The sequence below is a fragment of the Taudactylus pleione genome, unplaced genomic scaffold (assembly GCF_031769625.1).
Source record: "Taudactylus pleione unplaced genomic scaffold, aTauple2 ptg000543l, whole genome shotgun sequence".
NCBI classification, from domain to species: Eukaryota; Metazoa; Chordata; class Amphibia; order Anura; family Myobatrachidae; genus Taudactylus; species Taudactylus pleione.
In genome coordinates, this window is record NW_028284945.1 from 460,884 (window position 1) to 483,469 (window position 22,586).

Below are 22,586 nucleotides of genomic sequence, written 5' to 3' on the forward strand. Positions count from 1 at the left end.
CTATCTCTGATTGGCTTTCACTGTCTTTTGCTGTTTCAGCACCCTGGCCAGCTCCTATATAGCAGCCTGGTGCAAGAATTTATTTCTGTGACTTTGCTTCACTAAAATCATGTCCGCTTGGCTCCCTTTTGTCACACATGAATGGTTCATACACATAAACCTTCCTTGTCCAATGCTGTATAGAATAGAATATTTATACACAACTGCAGACTGTTAAGGCACATTCATTTAATTAATAAATGAGCAAAAAAATAAAATAGAATTTTGTGCGAAAAGGTATCCGTATAATATAGATAACAACTAAACATTCCCTAAAGCTGAATTTAAACACAAACTGCACGGTTTTTATGATAGTGTTCCTTTAAAACATACCAAATGCATAATAAAAGCACTAATAGCACAAATGCAAATGTCGCGCATTAATGTTTTTCCAAAACATTTAGTCAATGGTAAAATTAATTCAAGTCATTAATCTTAGTGTTACACAGCAAGTGGTCTATATAAACAATGTATATCAATTAATATACGCAGAGTCCTGACCAAAAAGAAAACTTTTACAGAAAAGGGGTTGGCTTTTATTCTCTTTTCAACATTCATTTACAGAATGATCAGCTATGAATACTCAATTTTCTGAGAGATTTGTCCATGTCTATTTGCTGGTTTATTTACTGTAGTTGCAGCAAGGAGGTGTTGTATCTTTTCAGTATAAAATGCTTTGGGAACATAAGCTTTTTGATTATTTTAAGCAAAGCATGAAAAGAACACAAACAACAAACAGGTGGCATTTTCCTAAGACAAACGAAAACCACCCATGAATTAAAGACCAAAACAAACAGTTTATTCATCAAGGTCCCATTTTAACGCCGCAATTAATCAGACAATAATTGCCAATTGAAATCTTATAGTATATGTATTTAAATTGCTTGTCTTCTTCAATTGAGCTTTGGCACTTGATATCTTTGTAAACTGTATTCCTTTGCCTTCAGTCTAAGATTGGCAATGCTGTTGGCCATGTTCATCCCCAGGGCAGGATTGGCATTGACACAAGTAGAGGAATAAGTAGCCATGGCACTATAAAACAAAACGGTAAGGATGAGTTTGTAATACTTTAGTCACTTCTCTGTAAAAATGATTATAGAGCAATGCTGTCTAATAACTGTTGACAATGTGACCGTCCAATATTCCAATATACTATTTGCATCCACATGAAACACCCTCTGATGTAATAAATACCATATATATATATATATATATATATATATATATACATTTTTTTTTAATTTACTGTAACACAACTATGAGGGAGATGTATGAAGGGGTGATAGGGGGGAAAACAGAAACTGTGCATGTTAAGTATTGCAGTTACCACTTCCCCGCATGTAGTAATGCTATGCGCCCTTGTCATTATCTGCACTCCTCTCTTCAAGATAGGACGCCGGTGTGCAGGTAGATGTATGTCAGTGGCTCTGACCGCGCCAACAGCTACAGCTATTGATTTCAACAACTGCAGCTGTCGTTGCTGTATGCATAGCACTGTCCCTGGCTGTCAGTTCCAACAGCCATGGATTGTGCATTTAAAAATAATAAAGATATTTTATTCAATTAGCCATGGGTGCCGCTGGGGGGATTTCTGACTGGAGCATACACAGATGCACTACAAACACCAGTCAGAAGCCGAAAGAGGGAGAGTACACTTAGGAACCAGCTAATTTAAGACTTTCCCTCTTCAGCAAATCTTTTGTTAATACATGCAGGCAGTGACTGCACCTGCTTCTCCACAATAAAAAGGGGAAGCAGGTCGAAGCATTTACCGCATGATAGCCACCCTCTTCATACATCTCACCCTATATTCTTTATAACAAGCTTTATGAATCATTCAATAAATCCAACGTAATCTGAATATGTCTAAATTATTTTCTTTTATAAAAAATAAAATTATTATTATTATTAATAATAATAATAATAATAATAATAATAAGCATAAAAATATAAAAATACAAATAACAGAACATATGAGGATAAACTACTTGAAGAGCAGGGTCTGAGAAGGGTTTGGGAGTAAAGAAGCGGAAAATATAGTAATAATATATTGTTCCCAGTATCACAATGAAATATACATATTTAAGTTCTTGAGGCTCTAACAGGAGTTTAATATTTTAAAATTATATTCTCCTCACTGAGCTTTGAAGTGGGCCCCTCTTAGGGACTGCTCAAATAAGATGATATAATTTATTTATCAAGTTCTTAAAGTCATGTTAATGGTGTTTATTGGTCTAGGGACAGCAATGTACAGTAATACCTTCCATTGACATGTAAAAAATATAATCTATCAAACCAATATTTTATAGAAGGGGCACTTAAGTTCTTTCAACTTTAATAACAGCTTTTGCAGAGTTATTTAAATTCTTCTACATTTTTTATCTTTATAAATCAGTTTTTCTGTAATTTAAAATCCAACATGTTATCTGTTAGGCCTGGAACATTTTATTTAGGACTCTGGGGCATGTTTTTTTATTGTATTTTCAATAACTTGTATACTTTGGTAGGAAGTAAGGGTACGTGTAAAGATATTTATATATTGTAATTCTGCTATTGATCTTCCTACGTTCAAGTGACTTTAGGTAGAGAAACAAAAATTTATTCTATAAGTAATTTGTAAATGTGTGAAATAGAATGCTTAGTAGATTTTTGAGTTGTGTAAAGTAATTCAAGTTCCTCCCTAAAACATTATTCTTGTTAATTGTTTCTTATTTGTACAAACTGCAGGTCCATAATGCATTTAGTTTGAGACTCTTGTATGTTCTGAAATGGATGAATAGTGCCTGAATCCACCAGCTGGCCATTCCCTTGATGTCGTTAGTTACCCATTATTGTAAGGTTGGAGTAATTGTAGGATGTTCTACACTTGAGATAGTGTACATACATGTAATTATATCTATTGGTATATATTTTCCTTTATTGAAATTCATTGTTTAGAAACTTTAGATGTAAGTGAGTATGTGTATTCCTTTATCTAAATGTATTAAATCTTGATATATCAGAAAAATGTGGTGTTTTGAATCCTCTTAAGTGGTCCCACCTATTGCGTGTTTCATATTTCAATCTTGGCTTCTTTACAACCCAGAAAAAGTCACCAATAATGTTTGGTAGCTCTTACAAGAAATTAGGTGTGATTGAAATAGGAAGTGTCTGTTGGCACTATAGAATTTTGGATAGAAAACCGTTTTTTTAATTATATTGACTCTTTATTGTAATCTGCCAAATGTTTAGGTCTACAGATATTTTCCTTAGCATCTCCTCACAGTAATTTTTATATAAATTTTCAATGTCCTTGGTAAATTTTATACTTAAGGGACTTGTGCCATTTAAACATAAATACATGTTATAGGCCTTGTGAAGTAGTTACTTTAAGAACCTTTTAAGAGTAGCTGGTTTTAAAGCTGGATAAACAACCACATTTAGGGAATTCAAAGGACAGGCAAGGAAACCTGTCAAATCATCATCAAAAAGAGCAGTAGTCTGTAATCAACACATATATATTTGTCTCTTATAGCTCTAGCAAGTACTTCCATACATAAGATTAAGATAATAGTGACACCCTAAGCTTGTCACTATAGAAAAAGGATTTGACCATTTCTTATAATCTGGCATTCATGGATTTCTCATAAAGAGATGAGCAGATGGGTAGGAGACTGGATACCCATCCCATAGGAGACATATGGGGTTGATAAAAGCAGGAAAGCAGGAAGGGGACAGAATACAGAGGAGACATTGGGGCCCTTTTATCAACGAGTTTTAACCAGGGATGTGCAGGCTCGGATAGGTTAGAATTTTCCCGCCAAGTTCAGATTTTTCCAGCCAAAAATCGGGTCTTAGAAAGAGGCAAAACATCATCTTTCATGGACAAGCATCATCATTCCTGGACAAAAGTCCATGGAAGATGATGTTTGTCCATGAAAGATGATGTTTTGCCTCTATCCTAATTCTAACCTATCCGACCCTGCACATCCCTAGTTTTAACATACACAATGAGTTTTAAAACTTGTTGCATATATCAAAGTCAAATAATTGGTTATTATCGTTGTACAATTATTGTCTGATGGTCTGATGATGTGTTTCCAAGACGCTACTTTGCGTTGCGCAATCCGATGCGCTAAACTGCGTATTCACAACACAAATTCACTGATGCACATAACGCACACACATATAAATGAATATATATTTATATGCACGGATGCTCATATGTGAATGCACATACTTACACATGGATGCTCATTTGTATATAGTTGCTAATTCAACACACAGACGCACATATGCGGACGCATATGTGCAAGATGGTTCCCATTCACAATAGTTACTAACCAGAGTTTTAAAGATATTTTTAACTAATAATTATGATATAATATGCACCTAAATGAGATCTAAGGTTTAGAGCATAGTGGATATGTCATGTTTGGTATCATACTAAATCCCTGTTTATTTGCAGACTCCTGTTCCTTTTGGCAAAGGAGTCGCATCTTACGTCCGCTAGTTATGGCTGATAGGGAGTTATTGCATTGAATGTTAGTATCTATATGCAGTGTTGTAGCTAGTATTAACCAGTTGTTCGGCGGAAACTACACAAAGAGAACATTGGAGAACTGAGACATGCCCCTGATGACACCGTATGAATCAACCAATGACCAGATTATCCTGAAGCAAGAACCAATGGAAACCTGTCAACTAGTTCTTTTGTTAACGTAGAACTCTGTAAGGTATATAAGCAGTGAGCCGACCCCAGTGTACAGACATCCTCTTTGATGATCACAGACTTCTGGATTGATGACTGTATACTAGGATCAGTGCGCATGCGTATGTATCGGCTTGTACTATTATTGATTGCTTTTTACTCTAATTGTTAAATCTTTCACCCTGTTACTTTTTCTTTATATAAATAACTTTTTGTGCTTTGGAACCACACGATTGGACTGGAAAGCAATTCTTTCTTAAGCGACTTGCAACGCTAAATAGCGACTAGCGACTATTAGGAATCAATACATATGATAATAGTGCTCCAGCCAATCAGCTCCCAACTGTCATCTGTTTGAAAAATGACAGTTAGTAGCTGATTGCCTTGAGCACCATTTATCATACACAATTAGTTTCAAAACTTGTTGTGTAACATAAAACTCATTGATAAATGGGCCCCATTGTGAGAACAAGAAGGATAGACATAAAGAAAGGAAGAAGATTACAAATGGAGAATTACATACACTAAAAAAAGAGGCAGAATAAACATGTCAAATTGCTGTGGAATTTTCTGTGAAGTGAATTTCACAGTGGAACAGTGATTCAGATGTGATACAAATTGTTAGTGACAGTCTTTCATGTCAGCTTTTGCTTTACCATGATGCAGAATGCCCCTTCTGCAGTGTGTTTGTAAATTCTATGTTCCACGTTTTGCATAACTTAAAATATATAAACAGAGCTCAAATTACAAAGGTGTCAGTTCTACCTGCTTTGTGGTATGGACTGAACTCTGGGTGGATCAAAATGAGCAGAACGGTTAGGACAAAATAATGCAGCAGAATGTGTGAAGCTCTATACCCAAATGCTGACTGCACAGTTTTCAAAATTTTGCTCATCTATACACAGGGGCATCTTAAGAGAGGAGGGGGCCCGTGTGCACTCCCCGTGCGGGACCCCCTCCTCTCTTCCCGGTGGCCGACAGCCGACTGACGCGGCTGGCCAGCCACCGGAGCTTAAGTAGACTCCAGGCACTAGAGTGTGCCCGGAGTCTACGGCGCATGCACAGAACGCCAGAAAAATGGCCACAACGGCCATTTTCTGGTGTTCTGAGCAGTGCTGACACCCACCGCGGGACCACGGACAGGTAAGTTTAAAATAATATTGGTGCAGGGTGTGCGGTGCCCCGCACACATTGCACCCATTATAGATACGTTACTGTCTATACTGGAGACAATGGAGGTCAAACAATAGGAAAGAACTAAAGGCAGCAGGTACATGAGGTGACAATGGGCACAGACATGGCAAGGGACAGATGGCACATGCAGGAAAAATATGAACAGAAATACCATATGTACCCACGGGATGCGGTCAATATCCTGGCATAGGGGATGCCGGCGCTTAGAATACCGGCACTGGAATCCAGACACTTGTCGAATCTCAGCACTGGAATCCTGACTGCCGGCATCCCAAAGGTAAGTAGTGGGGTTATGGGGAGGGTTAAGGTTAGGCACTAGAGGAGGGTTATGGCTACACACTAGGGGAGGAGACTTAGGGTGTGGGGAGGGGGAGGTTAGGTTTAGGCACCGGGTAGAGAGGGATAGGGGTTGTGGAAGAGTTAGGATAACTACCGACAGATGTCTGTATCCTAACCCTGTCGAAATGCCACCATCTGGATTTTGACCACCTGGATCCGGACGCTGGCATCCCGTACCCAAACCACACCCATAATCTGTATGGCTTTGATAGGCGGATACATATGTGTGAGTCTACATCCATTTGCAGTTATGTGAACACTACCTTCCTATACTCACCCTATGTGGAAACGCCCCTTCCCTCCACGGCCTGCCTCTCCAATCACACACACAAGTGTGAAATTCAGGAAATCTGCATATGGGTGTGGCCAGTTTACTGGACATGTGTACAACACTTTGCATATTTTACACTATGCATTAAATCTAAGGTGAGCTTCAACTATATTGTTTATACATGGGTTAGATTAAGATTGTATAGTACAATGTTTTCTCTCAAGTCTAGTGCTTTGTAATTGTGTTATTGTAATATACTACTTATGTAATCATAATATTCTTTCAGGTTTAGAAAGCATGGAATTAAGCAGCAACAATTTTGAACATTATGAAAAGTCTGCAAAAGCAATTTGGAAACATTCTACATATAATCATCTTTATTGTTTTGCATGATTCATTTTAATCAGTACCTAACTGTTGAATATATTTTAAAATATATGTTCATTTAATGTTCTGATGTCATTTTCCAGACCCTGTGGTTGCTATTTAAACTGATCTCTGTTCATTTGGGTGTATAATGGCTTGGAAAAAGAAGTGCTACTTCCAAAATGTAGCATTCTTACTCAGTTTTATCATAACATGAGATAAGGCAGAACTACCAGTGTTGGAGTACTGCCATTTCTTTTTATTTATTACAAGCAGGAATGTCAGCCACTCTAACAAGCAATAGGAACCAGGAGGGATAAATGGGCATCCGACTTAGGGAATTTCTTAAACTTCTTACCAAATAATAATATGATGTAGAATAGAGAGCTCCAGTATTTGCTGGACAATTGTAAGACTGTATTGTATGCTGTTCAATTCACTGCACTTTATGCTGGCAATTGAAGGACCAATACTGAATTTCTAAAACAAAAGATACCACCCATAACCCATAGTCTTGCTAAAGTCGATACCACAAGAGAGGACAGGCCAGGATAATGTAATTCACAGTAAGTCAGTCTATGGTATTAGATGCCAAAAACAAAAACTTCAAAACAGCAGGCTACAATCATTTTCTTATAGATAACTGTCTAGATAAGTCTAATAAATATATACTGTAGCTTTTATTAACAATATACCAGTATTAAGAGAGGGCTCAAACATTTGGTGAACTTGTGATAATGACATAAATATACTACGCTTCAAATATGAAGATGGGCGGTAGAACTGCGCTCTCGTTGACCAGGGGGTGGTGTGTTGTGGTTTCGGGGTGCTGCACCTTTGTGTGGGAGTACCTTTCCCGCACTGAAAACGTATGGGGGTAGGGGGGGTAAGGTGCGCTCTTCCTGCTAGTAATGGTGATGGTGATGACTTGTGTGTGTTTGTTAGTGGTGTTAATTAGAATGTTTCTTCTGGTGGTGGTGATGTTTTGGGAGTGAGGAGGGTGTGATTGGGTATGGAGTGTAGTTTGGAGTAATGTGAAAAGGGGAATGGAATAGGATCAAAATGAGGCCAGCGAGACACAGTAATTTTGGGCAAAATCTTTTATTGAGTAGTCACAATGCTGCTCTGTTAAGATCCCGGGCAGGTGGGTGGGGTTCAGTGATGAGTGCTGATGAGACTGGGCAGGTAGGTGGACCCTTTTAGGGGGCTCCTTCCCGTGCGGTTCAGTGACCTTGCACGTCACCCCTGCTGGACCTATGGTCGACAGTCTAGGAAGTCTCGGAGGGGTGGGGGGATTTGCAGAGTGGGTTGGAACACCTGTGCGGCATCCCGTGTGTTCGTGTGAGTCTTGGCAGTACTTACCTACCGGTAGGTTTTTTGTTATGGTGATGTAGGTCGACGTTGCGGCCGTTGCAGATAGGTTGGAAGCTGCAGGTTTGTTGGTGAGCTGGATCAGCGTGTTGCTGGTGTGCTGCAAGTGCACGGCTGTTCTGATTGATCTGCGGAGGTCAACGACCGGAGTATGCAGCTGAAATTGGCTCTTGGTCGTGCCGCTGGTGGTGCAGTGCCAGAGGTGTGGATGGGTGAGCTGCTGGGAGGCTGGGTTGCAGCGTGTGTGCTGGGACCACCCCTGGGGGGTGGTCTGCCCGGGATACTGATTCAAAAAAAGCCAGGGAGGAGGGGGGATGTGGAAAGTGTGACCGGGATGGAGCTGGTCACTGGCGATGTTGGCTGGGCGGACTTGCGGCCGGATGTGCGGGATGCTCTTATCACTGACGGTCCCTTGTGGAAATGGGGATCGACGGTGGAGACACCCCTGGCCAGGAGTGAGTTGCTGAGCACGCCTGGGAGCAGGGGAGGAGAGGGGCTGGTCCGGGGTGGAGCCGGTCACTGGAGGTGTGAGCGGTGTGGACCAGCAGGCGGGTGGGCTGAGAGCTTTCTGCACTGGTGGTCCCTGGTGGGGATGGGGATCTTTAGTGGAGGTCAGCCTGGATCGGTGTCGGGTTAGATGTGAGGGTCTCCAACGCGTTTCGGCACAGGTGCCTTCCGCACCGCTCACGCCTCCAGTGACCGGCTCCACCCCGGACCAGCCCCTCTCCCCCAACATCGCCAGTGACCAGCTCCATCCCGGTCACACTTTCCACATCCCCCCTCCTCCCTGGCTTTTTTTGAATCAGTATCCCGGGCAGACCACCCCCCAGGGGTGGTCCCAGCACACACGCTGCAACCCAGCCTCCCAGCAGCTCACCCATCCACACCTCTGGCTCCGCACCACCAGCGGCATGACCAAGAGCCAATTTCAGCTGCATACTCCGGTCGCTGACCTCCGCAGACCAATCAGAACAGCCGTGCACTTGCAGCACACCAGCAACACGCTGATCCAGCTCACCAACAAACCTGCAGCTTCCAACCTATCTGCAACGGCCGCAACGTCGACCTACATCACCATAACAAAAAACCTACCGGTAGGTAAGTACTGCCAAGACTCACACCAACACGCGGGACGCCGCACAGGTGTTCCAACCCACTCTGCAAATCCCCCCACCCCCCCGAGACTTCCTAGACTGTCAACCATAGGTCCAGCAGGGGTGACGTGCAAGGTCACTGAACCGCACGGGAAGGAGCCCCCTAAAAGGGTCCACCTACCTCCCCAGTCTCATCACCACTCATCACTGAACCCCACCCACCTGCCCGGGATCTTAACAGAGCAGCATTGTGACTACTCAATAAAAGATTTTGCCCAAAATTACTGTGTCTCGCTGGCCTCATTTTGATCCTATTCCATTCCCCTTTTCACATTACTCCAAACTACACTCTATGTTTATAACCGAAGTGACACAGGTTACTAGAGATGTACAGGTTCGGTTCAGATTTTCCCGACAAGTTAGGATTTTTTCTGCCAAAAATCGGGTCTCAGAAAGAGGCAAAATGTAATCTTTAATGGACAAACATCATCTTTCATAGACTTTTGTCCAGTAACATGACTTGAGTTCTGCATCTGGTCTGGTAGCACTGATCTGATGCTCAGTGGGCTGAATAGATCAGTCTTAATCAGTGGCGGCTCCAAAAGTGGGGGTGCAGCGCAGTCCAACATTTAAATAGGGGAGCCACACCAACTGCCAGTCCTGGCTGGCGATGTTTGGCAGCCTTTGGGGTGGCAGTTGGTGTGGTTCCTCTATTTGAATGTTGGACTGCACTGCAGCCCCACCTCTGGAGCCACCACTCGTCTTAATTAATGTTCCAGATGCAAGTGCACCTACTGTATTCACACTGTGAGGTACAAATGTGTCCTCATACACCTAGCCTGAATACACCATGTGGAGATGCCTGGTGTGAGTGAGTTGGCAGGTCCTCTGCTAGTGCCGGGTGTTTTTTTTGCATCTTTTTTGCCCGAAAATGCATCTTAATTGCAATGTGATGTATTAGGATGCACCAGGAGACTGTGCTGATTAATTTGATAGGCAACACTTGTATATCTGTGTGACAAAGGGGTCTATTCACTAAGCTTTGAAAAGAGATAAAGTGGAGAGAGATAAACAGGGGCGTTTTAAGGGAGGAAGGGGCCTATGTGCAGGCTCAGTGTGGGCCCCCTGTTCTTTCCCGGGTGTGCCGAGGTGCAGTAGATTCGGGCTCAGTGCCCGCCCACGCCGTTTTCCCAGGTACAGCAGTACTGCACCTAAGTGAGTCACCAGGAAAATTGCCATTTTTCCAGTGATTTTTGCTGCTCTGCAACGCTGGCTCGGCGCTGCAGATCAGCACTACGGACAGGTACGTATAAGATTATATGGGTCCAGGTTGTGCGATGTGGGCTCCCCTGGACCCAGGGGCCCATGTGCACTGCACATCCTGCACCCATTATAGATACGCCCCTGGAGCTAAAGTATCAACCAATCAGCTTCTGTCATTTTTCAAACACAGACTGTAAAATTACAGTAAGGAGCCGATTGTTTGATACCTTGAGGCCTATGTATCAAAGCTGGGAGAGAGATAAAATTGTAACAAATAAATTAGCAACCAATCAGCTCCTAACTAAAATGTAAATTGAAAGCTGATTGGTTAGTACATTATCTCTCACAATTTTATCTCTCTCCCAGCTTTGATACATATTTTATCTCTCTCCAAGGCTAGTGAATAGACCCCTGAGACTGTAAATGTAGCACAAAGGAACTTGACATGGAAAAAAGCAACGGCTGCTGCAGCATAACACTTCGTATACAGATTCAGAGAATCAGTCGCACACAGATATACAAGTGTCACATGTCAAATTAATTATCTCAGTCTCCTGGTGCGTCCTAGTAGTATCACATTGCAGCTAAGATGCATTTTTTGGGTGAAAAAGACTAAATAAATATGCCAGGCTCTAGCAGAGTCTCACGTGACCTGGCACCCCAAGGGGGTTGTTTGGTGCGACTGCAGTAAGAATGTATGAGGACACATCTGTACATTACAAACAAGCTACACATGATGTTTTCACTGTGCTATAACATTTGTAGCAATGAGAATGGATCAATGATCACAGAGCTTGCTCTATATTCCCTGTGCAGTGTACAGTATGTGGCCATTTCTGTCCCGTCACACCTAATGCACCCCTAAGCTGTGTAATGTGTAAACAAGTCATTGCAGACCTGACCAACCTGTGGCTCTCCAGCTGTTTTTTTTGTCTTTTTACAGCAGCAACTAAAAGTGCCAGCATGCTTTCCCAGCTGATTAGTGGGATGGTATGCTGGAATTTGTAGTTTCACAACAGCTGGAGAGCCACAGGTTGGCTGGGTCTGCATTCGAGGATGCTAAAAGGCTTTATGAGCTTTATGGAGCTCCAGTGGTAGGCTGCAGAGTTGTCAAAGACTGTACAAGTAAAGATAAGAACCAGGGTTTTATTTAATATAATACAGGCAGTGATGTAAGTGAAGTGAAATAATTGGTGACAGCACAGAGAGAAATTAATTAAATGCTGCTTATTCCCAGAAACAGGAATTTACTTATGTAACTTAACTATCAGTAAATGATTGTTTATACTAACTACCTATTGTCTACAGCATACTGTAGCTACATCTCCTTCTGTTCACACCTCCCCCCTCCAAGTACTTACTGCCCGCCACACAGAATGCAGTACCTGTGCCTCTGTTGGCTCCTGCTGTGATCCCCGGTATTGTGCACTCCCTCTCTGCCTTCCCACTCCCCCCTCACATGGTACCCGGGAACAAAAGCTTCCGCTGTCTTCAGGAATTATGCCATTGCTTATAGCATTAAAGTTCGAGTGGGTAAGGACTAAACCTGCTTTACTGTTGCAAGCATATCTGTTTATTATAACCAAGCTGTCTCCAATATGACCACCCAGTACTGTCATTTGGTTCTGTAGTATTCTGATGCTGATTAATTAATTTATCACAAAGGTTTAAAATATCAATTAATACATTTAGTCTCAGCTCTGGATGGAAGTGGAACCTGTCAGGAGCAGGACATTTTATGCAGGATAGTTGTGTTTGAGGGTCTATAATCCTCAGTTGGAAAAAAAGCAACTATAGAATTTTTCCAATACAACAGTATATATTTATGGATTTGTGCAAAATGGTATCCACTGAAAATAGCAATCATGTTTAAAATATATTTAAATTATAATGTTTCAATGATGTCCCTTGAATTAAAATATATTTATTTTCATTAGAGTTCATCTTCGCTACATCCTGGACCAAATGATATACAGCACATAATACATAATGTATATTACTCTATATGGGACTGTCATTTATTTGCTATTATAACATGTTATTTAAAATAATTCCTCACAATTGGGCTGATTCTGAGTTGGGAGCAAAGCAAAAAAAGGAGTAACCATGCTGCAAAGACTGGGGTATTTTTTTGCATGCATAGTAAATAATGGCTGCTTTTGGAGCAAGGGTTGGTTCCTGGTCCCAGGCCAGTGCCCCCTTTTAGACAGAAGATGAAATTGCCTAGTCAAGCATTTGGACCGGATAATTTGCCGGGTCAACCCAGGTCCTTCTTCTGTGTGAAAGGATAAATTCGAGTTGCAGGTCACGGGACATAGTTGGGATCAGGATCGAAGTCCCAAGAATTTAGACCCATGTTGACCCTTTCACATAGAAAAATTACCAAGTCTTTTCTCTGTCTGAAAAGGGTATTACAGGCTGAGTCTCCCATATCCAAAATGCTTGGGACCAGGGGAATTTTGGATAGCGGATTTTTCTGTATTTTGGAATATTTGCATACAATAATGAGATATCTTGGGAATGGGACCCAAATCTAAACGCAGAATGCATTTATGTTTTATATACACATTATACACACAGCCTGCAGGTAATTTTATACAATATTTTTAATAATTTTGTGCATCAAACTAAGTTTGTGTACATACAGTACATGAAATTCATTTATGTTTCTTAGACACCTCATACACACAGCCTGATGGTAATTTTATACAATATTTTAATAAGTTTGTGCATCAAACTAAGTTTGGTTTGTATACACACAGTACATGAAATTCATTTATGTTTCTTATACACCTTATACACACAGCCTCATGGTATTTTACAATATTTATAATAATGTTGTTTCTTAGACAAAGTTTGTCTACATTGAACCATCAGAAAGAAAAGGTTTCAGTATCTCAGTCATGCTAAAAATATTCCGTATTTCTGAATATTTGGATATGGGAGACTCAACCTGTACTTCCTTTTTATGCTTTGCTCCCAACACCAAATCAGCCCAAAAGATTCATGCAAGATGGTACTTGGCTACAATTGCAAAATAAACATTTGAATTAACCATTTCTTACATAGAGCAGGATCCTTGCTTTATTTAGAAAAAAAAGCTCCAAACAAATAATACATTGTTTTGAATATATATTTTCTTCAATAGTGATACATGCAGGGAGTTTTAGGTGAACTGGAAAATGCTTTTCTGTGAAGCACAATTTAATTTCAAATATCTTTTACTTTTAGTTACTGTATACACCAGTAAATGTTATCATACTTTTTTTCTAAAATAAAGATTTAGTGGTCCTTAAACTGTTATTGCCTAAACCTGACTATTGTTGTACCAGTTTAAATTTTAAATTAAGCTTACTACAAAATATATGGATTTGTTTTTAAAGATTAAAACTAATATAATTTCCGATATGTTCTGTTACTTCAGTAACTATCTATATGGGCCATTGTAAAGCATTAATATATTGTACTCACATACTCACCAAATGTGGTAAAATTTGTTTTTCATTTTTTCACCAATCCTGGAAAAGGTAAGTCCTCACTTTCGGAGTTTGGGACCACCCACTAAAACGCAGGAGGCAAAAAAAAAATCTGCTGTCATTATTTCTGTAACCCCTACATATCATGTATGTTGAAGAAAATACAATAATAACTTAAGTAATTGAAGGGTGCCTTTAATGGTATGTTTCATGTTGCTGAAGATAATGGTATTTTTTCAAACATTCATGATTCAGATAAAAAATAGATTAAAGAACATGTATTTTAGATGCCTTCATGCAAAGCTTTTACAAAAACTTAGGGCCTGATTCAGACCCGTACGCTATATGCGTGTGCTCGCACTGAGCGTATGCAAATTTTCCAAATTGACGTCATGGGATGTGATCGCTCGCCAAGGCATAAGCACACCCACTTTGGCTGTGCGAGCGATTGCTCTGTGTATGCAGACACCCCTTAGCATATGTAGAGATGCCCACTGGCACACGTCATCTCCAGGAAGTGTATGAAAACATTGGTACATCGAGGAATGCGAACACGGTGCTTGTGGTAGCCTTACCCAACAGCAAGCTCTGCGAGCATTTCAGTGTAAAAAAAAGCCAAGTGACGTGTACTATGATGCTGCCTGTTAATTATGCACGCCTCTGAAACGGTGTTGAAACACTCAGGCACGCCGGCATTCGCATCTCCAACCCCCAGTTATTACAGGACAGCCCCTGTTACCACCCACAAACGGCCTCTCGTTTCTATATATTTGTTTTTATCTTCTAGAAGGGGCTTGACTGTTAAGTGCTGCACAATGGTGGATTGGGTATAGGGGTATACATACGAATCCCGGCAGCGGCAGGCCGACACGGCTGAAAATCCAGATCGTCCGCAGGTAAGTATGTTCTAACCTAACCCCCCTAACACTAACCCTCATTAAGGGTGTCTAACCCTAACCTTCCCCCCAGTGCTTAACCCTAATCCCCCCTATAAGTGCCTAAACCTAACCCCCCCCTTCCCTGCCGCCTAAACCTAAGTCCCCCGGGGGCTGCCTAACCCTAACCCTCCCTCCCTCTAGCCTAACCATAACCTCCAGGGGGGATGCCTAACCCTAAGTCCCCCCTGGGAGCCCTAAACCTAACCCTCCTTCCCCCGCGGCTGTCCGCAGCGGCGCCCGGCATCACTTCGATCGGGATGCCGGGCGCCGGTCTGCTGGCGTCGGTAAAATGACAGGCATCTAGAATTAGACGCCTGCCATTTAACCCTCACTGGGATAACGCATCCGGGAAGCCGGCTGTCGGGCTTAAGTGCGCCAGCTTCCCGATTGCATACCGGTATAGGAAAGGTGTTTTTGGGACATATGGAAATCAATAAAATAGTGCTACATACATTTTTCCATCCCTTACAAGAGCAACTAAACCTGATGCTCAAGTTCTTCTCTTACCAGTACAGTACTAATAATTAGGTTATGGCAAATTGATCACTAATGCACAATAGAAGGGCCAGGTTGGCCTATAGTAGTGTGCTGTCTTGGAGTTATCCTTGACTGCTCCCTCACCTTCAAACCACGCATTCGGTACCTTTCACAGTCCTGCCATTTCCATCTCTAAAATATTTCCAGCATCAAACCCTTTCTCACCTGGACGTTACTAAGACCGTCATCCACTCACTGGTCATCTCCACATTGGACTACTGTAACCTCCTATTTGGCCTCCAGAAATCCTGCCTCTCTCCACTGCAATCTGTCCTCAACGCCACTGCCCGGCTCATCTTCTTCTCCAAACATAGTACATCTGCCTCCCCTCTCCTACAAGCCCTACACTGGCTCCCATCCCTTTCAGAACCAAATTCAAGCTTCTCACACTTATTTACAAAGCCCTCACCATTCCTATCCCAGTTACATCTCTGACCTTATCTCCCTACACACTCTCATCCACACTCTACACACCACTAATGCATGCCGCCTCTCCTGCCAACTGATTACTTCTTCCCACGACCGCCTCCAAGACTTTGCATGTGCTGCTCCCTGTCTATCTGCCCCTAACCTTTAGAATGTAAGCTCTCACGAGCAGGGCCCTCTTCCCCATGTACTTTTCCCTCCCTTACTATTATTTATGACACCTAACCCTTGACTTCTGCCACGTGCTACTAATTTGAGTATTATGATCACTGTTGCAGCAATGTTTATATATCATGTACTTGTCCTGCACTGTTTTGTACTGTAAGTCACTGTTCTCTTGTTGTGCTAAATTATTTATGTACTTAGGCGCTGTGGAACCCTTGTGGTGCCATATAAATAAAGGATAATAATAATAATAGTAACTAGTAGTATTAAAGTGCACTTCTACTATTAACAAAACCTGTGTTTCTTATTCCCAATGGAGTTCAATTCAATGAAGTCTGAGAGGTAAATTTACTAAACATGTGATTTTGGTGCAGTTCACAAACAGCCACACATCAGACGTGGTTTTTAGCCACATACTGCAGGTTTTACTAATCTATGCTATAGAGGTCGAAAACGCAAACTATTCGATGAGTTGCAGTTTGCAAAGCACTACATTGCATGTGGCACAGAACAAATGGCTTGGTGAAAGTAGTAGTACTGGTCCTCAGGGGCAGACCCATACAGAGCTAGGCCAGGTCAGAGGAGCCTGGTGGCAGCAATCTCCCTGGTCCCACTGCAGCCCAGCACACAGCAGCGTGTGGTGTGCTGGGGAGAGTGGCTGCTGACAGGTAAGAGGGAGGGCATTGGGGGACCCGAACCTCTGTCAGGCCTCTCCAACAAGCCCAGGCCTGGGTAATTAATACCCATTCAGCCCTCTCTTTGTGATCCTGCTCAGAGGTGGCCCCAAACAGACCATTGGACCCCACGGCTATAGAGTACTGGTCCAATGCTGAATACCCCTTCTGGTACTCTATGTGGGTACAAGGGTAATTAGGTATTCATGACTCCATAGTAATAAAATAAGTGTAACTGCCACCATTATTAATAAACGTGACTAAGCGTTTTCTTTATACAGACGACCTACTGAGCATTATCTTTATACAGGAGCCCTACTAAGCATTTCCGTTTTATGGGAGCACTACTGAGCATCCATGAAGGTTTTTGGTTTTGTTTGGCAAATACCCAGGATGCCTACATGGAATGAAGATCACCTTTCTCCATTGTATTAAGGCCCTGATTCAGAGCCGGACGCTCTGAAAGAGCGCTCGCTCTGAATCTGGGCGTTTTTTTTTTTTGCTACATCCTGGCCACTCGCATAGCTGTGGGTGATCACCCACAGCTATGCGAGCGGCCAGGATGATGGTCGCGATGGTCAAGACCATCGCCAACATCGGGCTTGCGACGAGACCCTTGTGATAGAGCCAGAAGCTCTCCCACTGACATCACTTGTGATGTCAGTGGGGCCGCCCACAAATGGCAGTCGTTCGCTTGGGAATGCCTCCATTTGTGAAGCCACCCCCCAGCCATGCCTACCAAACGGGGCGAGCTGTCAATCACCATCGACAGCTCGCCCCCTGTGGTGTGAGACCCGGAGCGACAGAGCACCCGTCGCTAGCCGGGTCTCGCGCATGCCTACGACGGAGCCGGCTCTGTCGTGCTCATGCCCAGTGGGCAAACATCGACCCGGTTGCGAGCGCTCAACATAAAATACTATGTTGTGTATGTTCTGTCTTCATTTCAATATTTTCTTTACAGGTGGCCTGCAGGTGCCAGTGCAAAGATGGAATGCAGATGACCGGGAGTCATGGAGACCATCGGAGACCAACAGACCGATAAGTAGGTTTTGTTTTTTTTCTCACCACTGATTTTTCAGTGCTGAAAACCCTGTGAACATTTTTTTTATTGAATACCATGGGTATCGAGAGTGTGCATACCTGCGGTATTCCACAATTGGGTGTGAGGTCCCCATAACCTTTTTGCCGGAGAAAACCTTGCTCCCAATATGTATATGCCCCTAAGAGTGAAAGAGTTGAAAAATATTTTTAGCTATTACCAGTGCCGTAACAGGGTTCAACTGCTCCCTGTGCTGGTACCTCCCCCTGAGCTTATGACGTCATGATGTTACGCATGATGTCATTATGTTGCACAGAGGGGACGGGGCCATCAGCACGGTCAGTGCAATACTGACCATAGCATCCCAAGGATGCTCCATTCAACTTTCTAGACTGCAGGATGCCTGTCTGGAATGTCTGGGCGCAGCAGTGATCCTGGCTGCAGGGTGCCATTCCAGTAACCCATGATTCATTAAGGTTATGATTCACATATTGTCTATATTAGTTAAAAGGCTAAATTAGCCTGTGGAGCTGCAATGATTAATTGGCAGCATAGATGAGGTCAATAAGAAACCATGTGGTGCAATTGAAGTTGAAATACACCTTCTCCACAGGGAGCAACTGCCATGGGAAAGAGGACACTCAGCACCAACTGCCATGAGGGGTGGGCATTCAGAGTTAAGTTGCAAGCTGGGTACACACTAAATGACATGTGTACCCAGCAATGCGACTGTCAACCCCCCCGCTGATGGGCCGACATATAGGGCAGCTAGATGATCCGTTGCCTGACTGCCCGATATGTCGGCCCCTGCCGCATCCTGTTGCATGGGGTGGTCAGTCACATCGTCAGGTTGAACTGCATGTAGGGACAACCTGACGATGTGGCTGCTGACCCCACGGGAGTGCACAACAGCCGACATAGTGGTACCCATAGTGTACCACACTACACGATTTGGATGATATGTCGTTCCGATCCGTTGGAATCAGGCATATCGTCCGAGAAATCATATAGTGTGTACCAGGCTTTATCATTTACCCGCCTATAACGATCTGGCTACCGCCCCTAATCCGCATACTGCTAGCTCCAACACCATGGGAATAATGAAGGGGAAATAACTTGTGTTTTTAACTGTATTGATGTGCTTATGGATTGGTGCAGTAGCTCCAAAGAATCACATCTGTTTGGTGATTTCATATACACATGTCAGTATCTTCATCTAAAGAATAAACTGCATTTTGGTTGCAACAATCTGCCTGGGTGATTTGAAAGAACCCACTAGGATGTGCGATCCTTATACAGGCCCATCAATCCATCAGCCGTACAGGCATTTGCCAGACGTGCCAGATGGCAAGTCCATACCTGCACAGAGGGTTTCCTCTATAGAGCGTACTAATTAGGCACCACAAAATACCTTGGATTTACCTTGAAGTGTCTAAATGCCCAGTGCTCATCAAGACAAATATATACTCCCCATCTATTCTCCTTAAATTATCACTATTAAATTACCTACTGTATGTTACACATAGTGCTAATAATTCAGAGTTTAAAGTTAATTTCTAACATATTTCTCAAACTAAGCATGTACAGAAAAATGCACATATTTGCCCTGGTGAGTTTACACTACCTTTGCATACGTGCCTGGATTGCCACTAGTCATCATCATCAGTATGCACCCGATTACAACCCACAGTGCCATAACTAGGTGCAAGCAGTGCCGCCACAGAGCGCAGTGACCTATGGGCGGCACCACCGCACACTCTCCAGAGCATCCTGAGAATGCTTCGGTCAGAGCTGTAATTACGAGGGCTGCCGGCCCCACCCCCTCAGCATGACATCATGATGTTATGCTCCCAGGGGGCGTGGCCGGCAAAGGGCACAAGTATAGGTGTGACTGAAATGCATAAATCTCTGTTTCAGCTGAGCTGATGTGATCTCATTTATGGAGTGACACAGTGCAAACCGGCATACATTCAACTTTGCATCATCTCCAATATGCATAGGAATAGATAATGCTACTTACATCTGACTTATAGAATAATGGAAGCCTGATTATACATTTGAACATATAAGGGAGATGTATCAAGCCATGGAGAGAAACAAAGTGAAGAGGGATAAAGTACCAATCAATCAGCTTCTAACTAGAGATGTGCGTTGACCCTCGTGTTTTGGTTTTGGATTTGTCTCTGGATCTGTATCTCCCCTGGTTTTGGATCTGGATCTGGTTTTGGATCTTTTTCCTTGGTGTTTTGTTTTTAGGTTTTGGTTTTGGATCTTTTTCCAAAAAATTATATAAACAGCTAAAACCACATAATTTGGGCCTATTTTTGTTCCTACAATATTATTAACCTTAATAACAATAATTTTTAGGAATTTCCATGCATTTTTAACCATATCATAGCTCACAATATTGATTTCACTATTTTTCACCAATATAGGCCGAAGGCTGCAGCGAGCTGGCTGGCTACAGTAAGCGACAGAGCAGCGGTACAAATGCACGGCAGTTTAAAAAAATATCAGACATCTATGAAACATTGCCACACAGCAGTGGCAGACAGGATGGCAGTTTAATAAATTATAATAATGTCATTTGGCAATACCCCAAATTGTGCCAAATGTAAAGAAAAGAGATGCAAGATGGAATTGTCCCTCCCATCCACTCTTATGTGGGATATTAAAAAGGACATGCACAGTTTAACAAACCAAGCACTTTAGCCACTAGGACAGACACTATTGTGGCTGAACTCCTTGGTTTGTTTGGGCCCCCACAAAACATTGTTTGGAAGGACTACCTTCAATTAGTGGTGGAGATTGCATGTGCTTGGTCCAAACTGCTGGTACTGATACTGGACTGCTTGTTATTAATTATAAATTATTATAATTTTGTTAAACAAATTGCATGAACTCGCTGCAAATTACGTAACAGGGAGGAGGTGCCTAGATGGTTAACGGCCCTTCCTCTGCTAACTTTGGCTTTATAAATGGAATAGAGGCCTTCATAACTGTTGTCAGAATTTAGAGTAAAATCATTCTACACCCAAGACGAGGGTTTTCTGGCTTTCTTTTTATCATGAGCAAGAACTGCTGCCACTGGTGGCTGATTTACGCAAACCACATCCTCAACATCCTCATTAGCGTCACATAGGACACAAATTTCCCCCTCATCCTCCTTTTGCACTTCCACCACACTATCATCCTCATTTTTTATTATTTCACCATCTAATACTAGCACAGCCGTCATGGCGTCAGTGATCCGCTGTGAAACTGGGTGACAGCTGTTATACTTTCTTCCTCTATCAAAGGACTGTTTAATAGTCAATTGTTTTTTAAAATTACTACTAGTAGTAGTCTTCTTGGTCCCTTTCTGGGATGAAGATCCACTCCCAGAAGCAGCAACAGGAATAGCACTCAAGGATCCTTCTGAGGAATCACTGATAGGAGAGGTGTCAGTCATGCTTATGAAATTGGATGCAGGACTACTTCCGATCAAGAATGACAATGTTGATGATGATGCAGGTGTTGGTGGTGGAGATTGCAGGCGCTTGGCTCCAGATAGAAGGGAGCAGCTAGGTGACACTGGACTGATTGTTGTTCGTTTTTTTGTCCCCAAAGTTTTAGAACTTGAAATACCCTTTCCAATTTTATGAATGCGCTGCAAGTGACGTAACAGGGAGGAGGTTCCAAGATGGTTAAGGGCTTTACCTCTACTCACTGTTACTTGGCAATGGTTACAAACGGCTTTGCAAAGGTTGTCCAGATTTGGGTGAAAATAATTCCACACAATGGAAGTGGATTTTTTGGTCCTTTGCCCAGGCATGGAAACAATGGGATTTTTCCCACCATGGGCAACAAATTTTGCCTGATTTACAGTTTTTACACATACATCCTCGCCATCATCATCCTTGTTATTATTGCCAATTACATAAATATCCTCCTCATCTTCATGCTATTCCACAGAAGCATCCTCAATTTCTAATTCAGCATGTTGCTCATCCCCACATTTGCAGAGGGCACACAAATGGTGGAAGAAGGATCCTCTTCAAGTACAGTATTAGAAAGGTCAGGCTCACACATGGCAACTGCAGACACACTTGGACTCTCCTTGGGGATTTGTGATTTTTCAGAGCACACAGTTGGTTCCTGGTGTCTTACTCGTCTTAACAATTTTCATTTTTTTTCTACAAACAGAGGGGTTTAAATCATCACTAGAACCACCAGTCATAAATAATAAAGGCCAAGGCCTTATCCTTTCCTTGCCAATTCTTGTAGTGAATGGCATATTGCCAATTTTTTGTTTCTCCAAAGCTGACTTAGCTTAGATTTTGTTTTATTCTTTAACAGGGTAAAAGTTGATTTTTTTAGCCGGAGTTTTTTGGCCTGACTTAGGTGAAAATTTATCAAAGGTCGATTTGCAGGTCGATTTGAAGAGTGGTTTAGCTCTTCTCAAACCGACTCAAATCGAATGTAGAAAAAGCAGTGATTTTGCCTGATTTACTATTATTCGATTTAAGGTTTATCCAGCAGTTCCCACAATTGAGTTCAATGGAGGGAGCCGTTCATTGGCTGAGAGGTGGGGCTTGACCTCTCTCAGCCAATGAACGCTCAGACACGGAGCTTCAATGGAGGAAGCCGCATCTGAGCTCTTCATTTGGGAAGGAATAATCATCCTTGTTAGGATGGTTATTGCTTAATGCGAGGGTCACGTTT

The 22,586-nt window shown here is 42.4% G+C and overlaps 1 protein-coding gene across 2 annotated transcripts in view; it reads right to left on the reverse strand.

The window, feature by feature from the left end:
* Positions 1–218: 218 nt before the first annotated feature.
* Positions 219–22,586, reverse strand: part of PRRX1 (paired related homeobox 1) — a 53,238-nt gene continuing 30,870 nt past the window's right edge. Inside the window, exons 4-5 of one of the 2 annotated variants that reach the window (XM_088451276.1) lie at positions 14,107–14,188; positions 987–1,071 (exon numbers count right to left, since the gene is read on the reverse strand). In XM_088451276.1, coding sequence (XP_088307402.1) covers positions 14,137–14,188 — 52 coding nt within the window. In that variant the 3' untranslated portion in view covers positions 987–1,071; positions 14,107–14,136. Of the gene's footprint in view, positions 1,072–14,106; positions 14,189–22,586 lie in introns of both variants that reach the window. The other variant, XM_088451275.1, reaches the window with a different exon arrangement.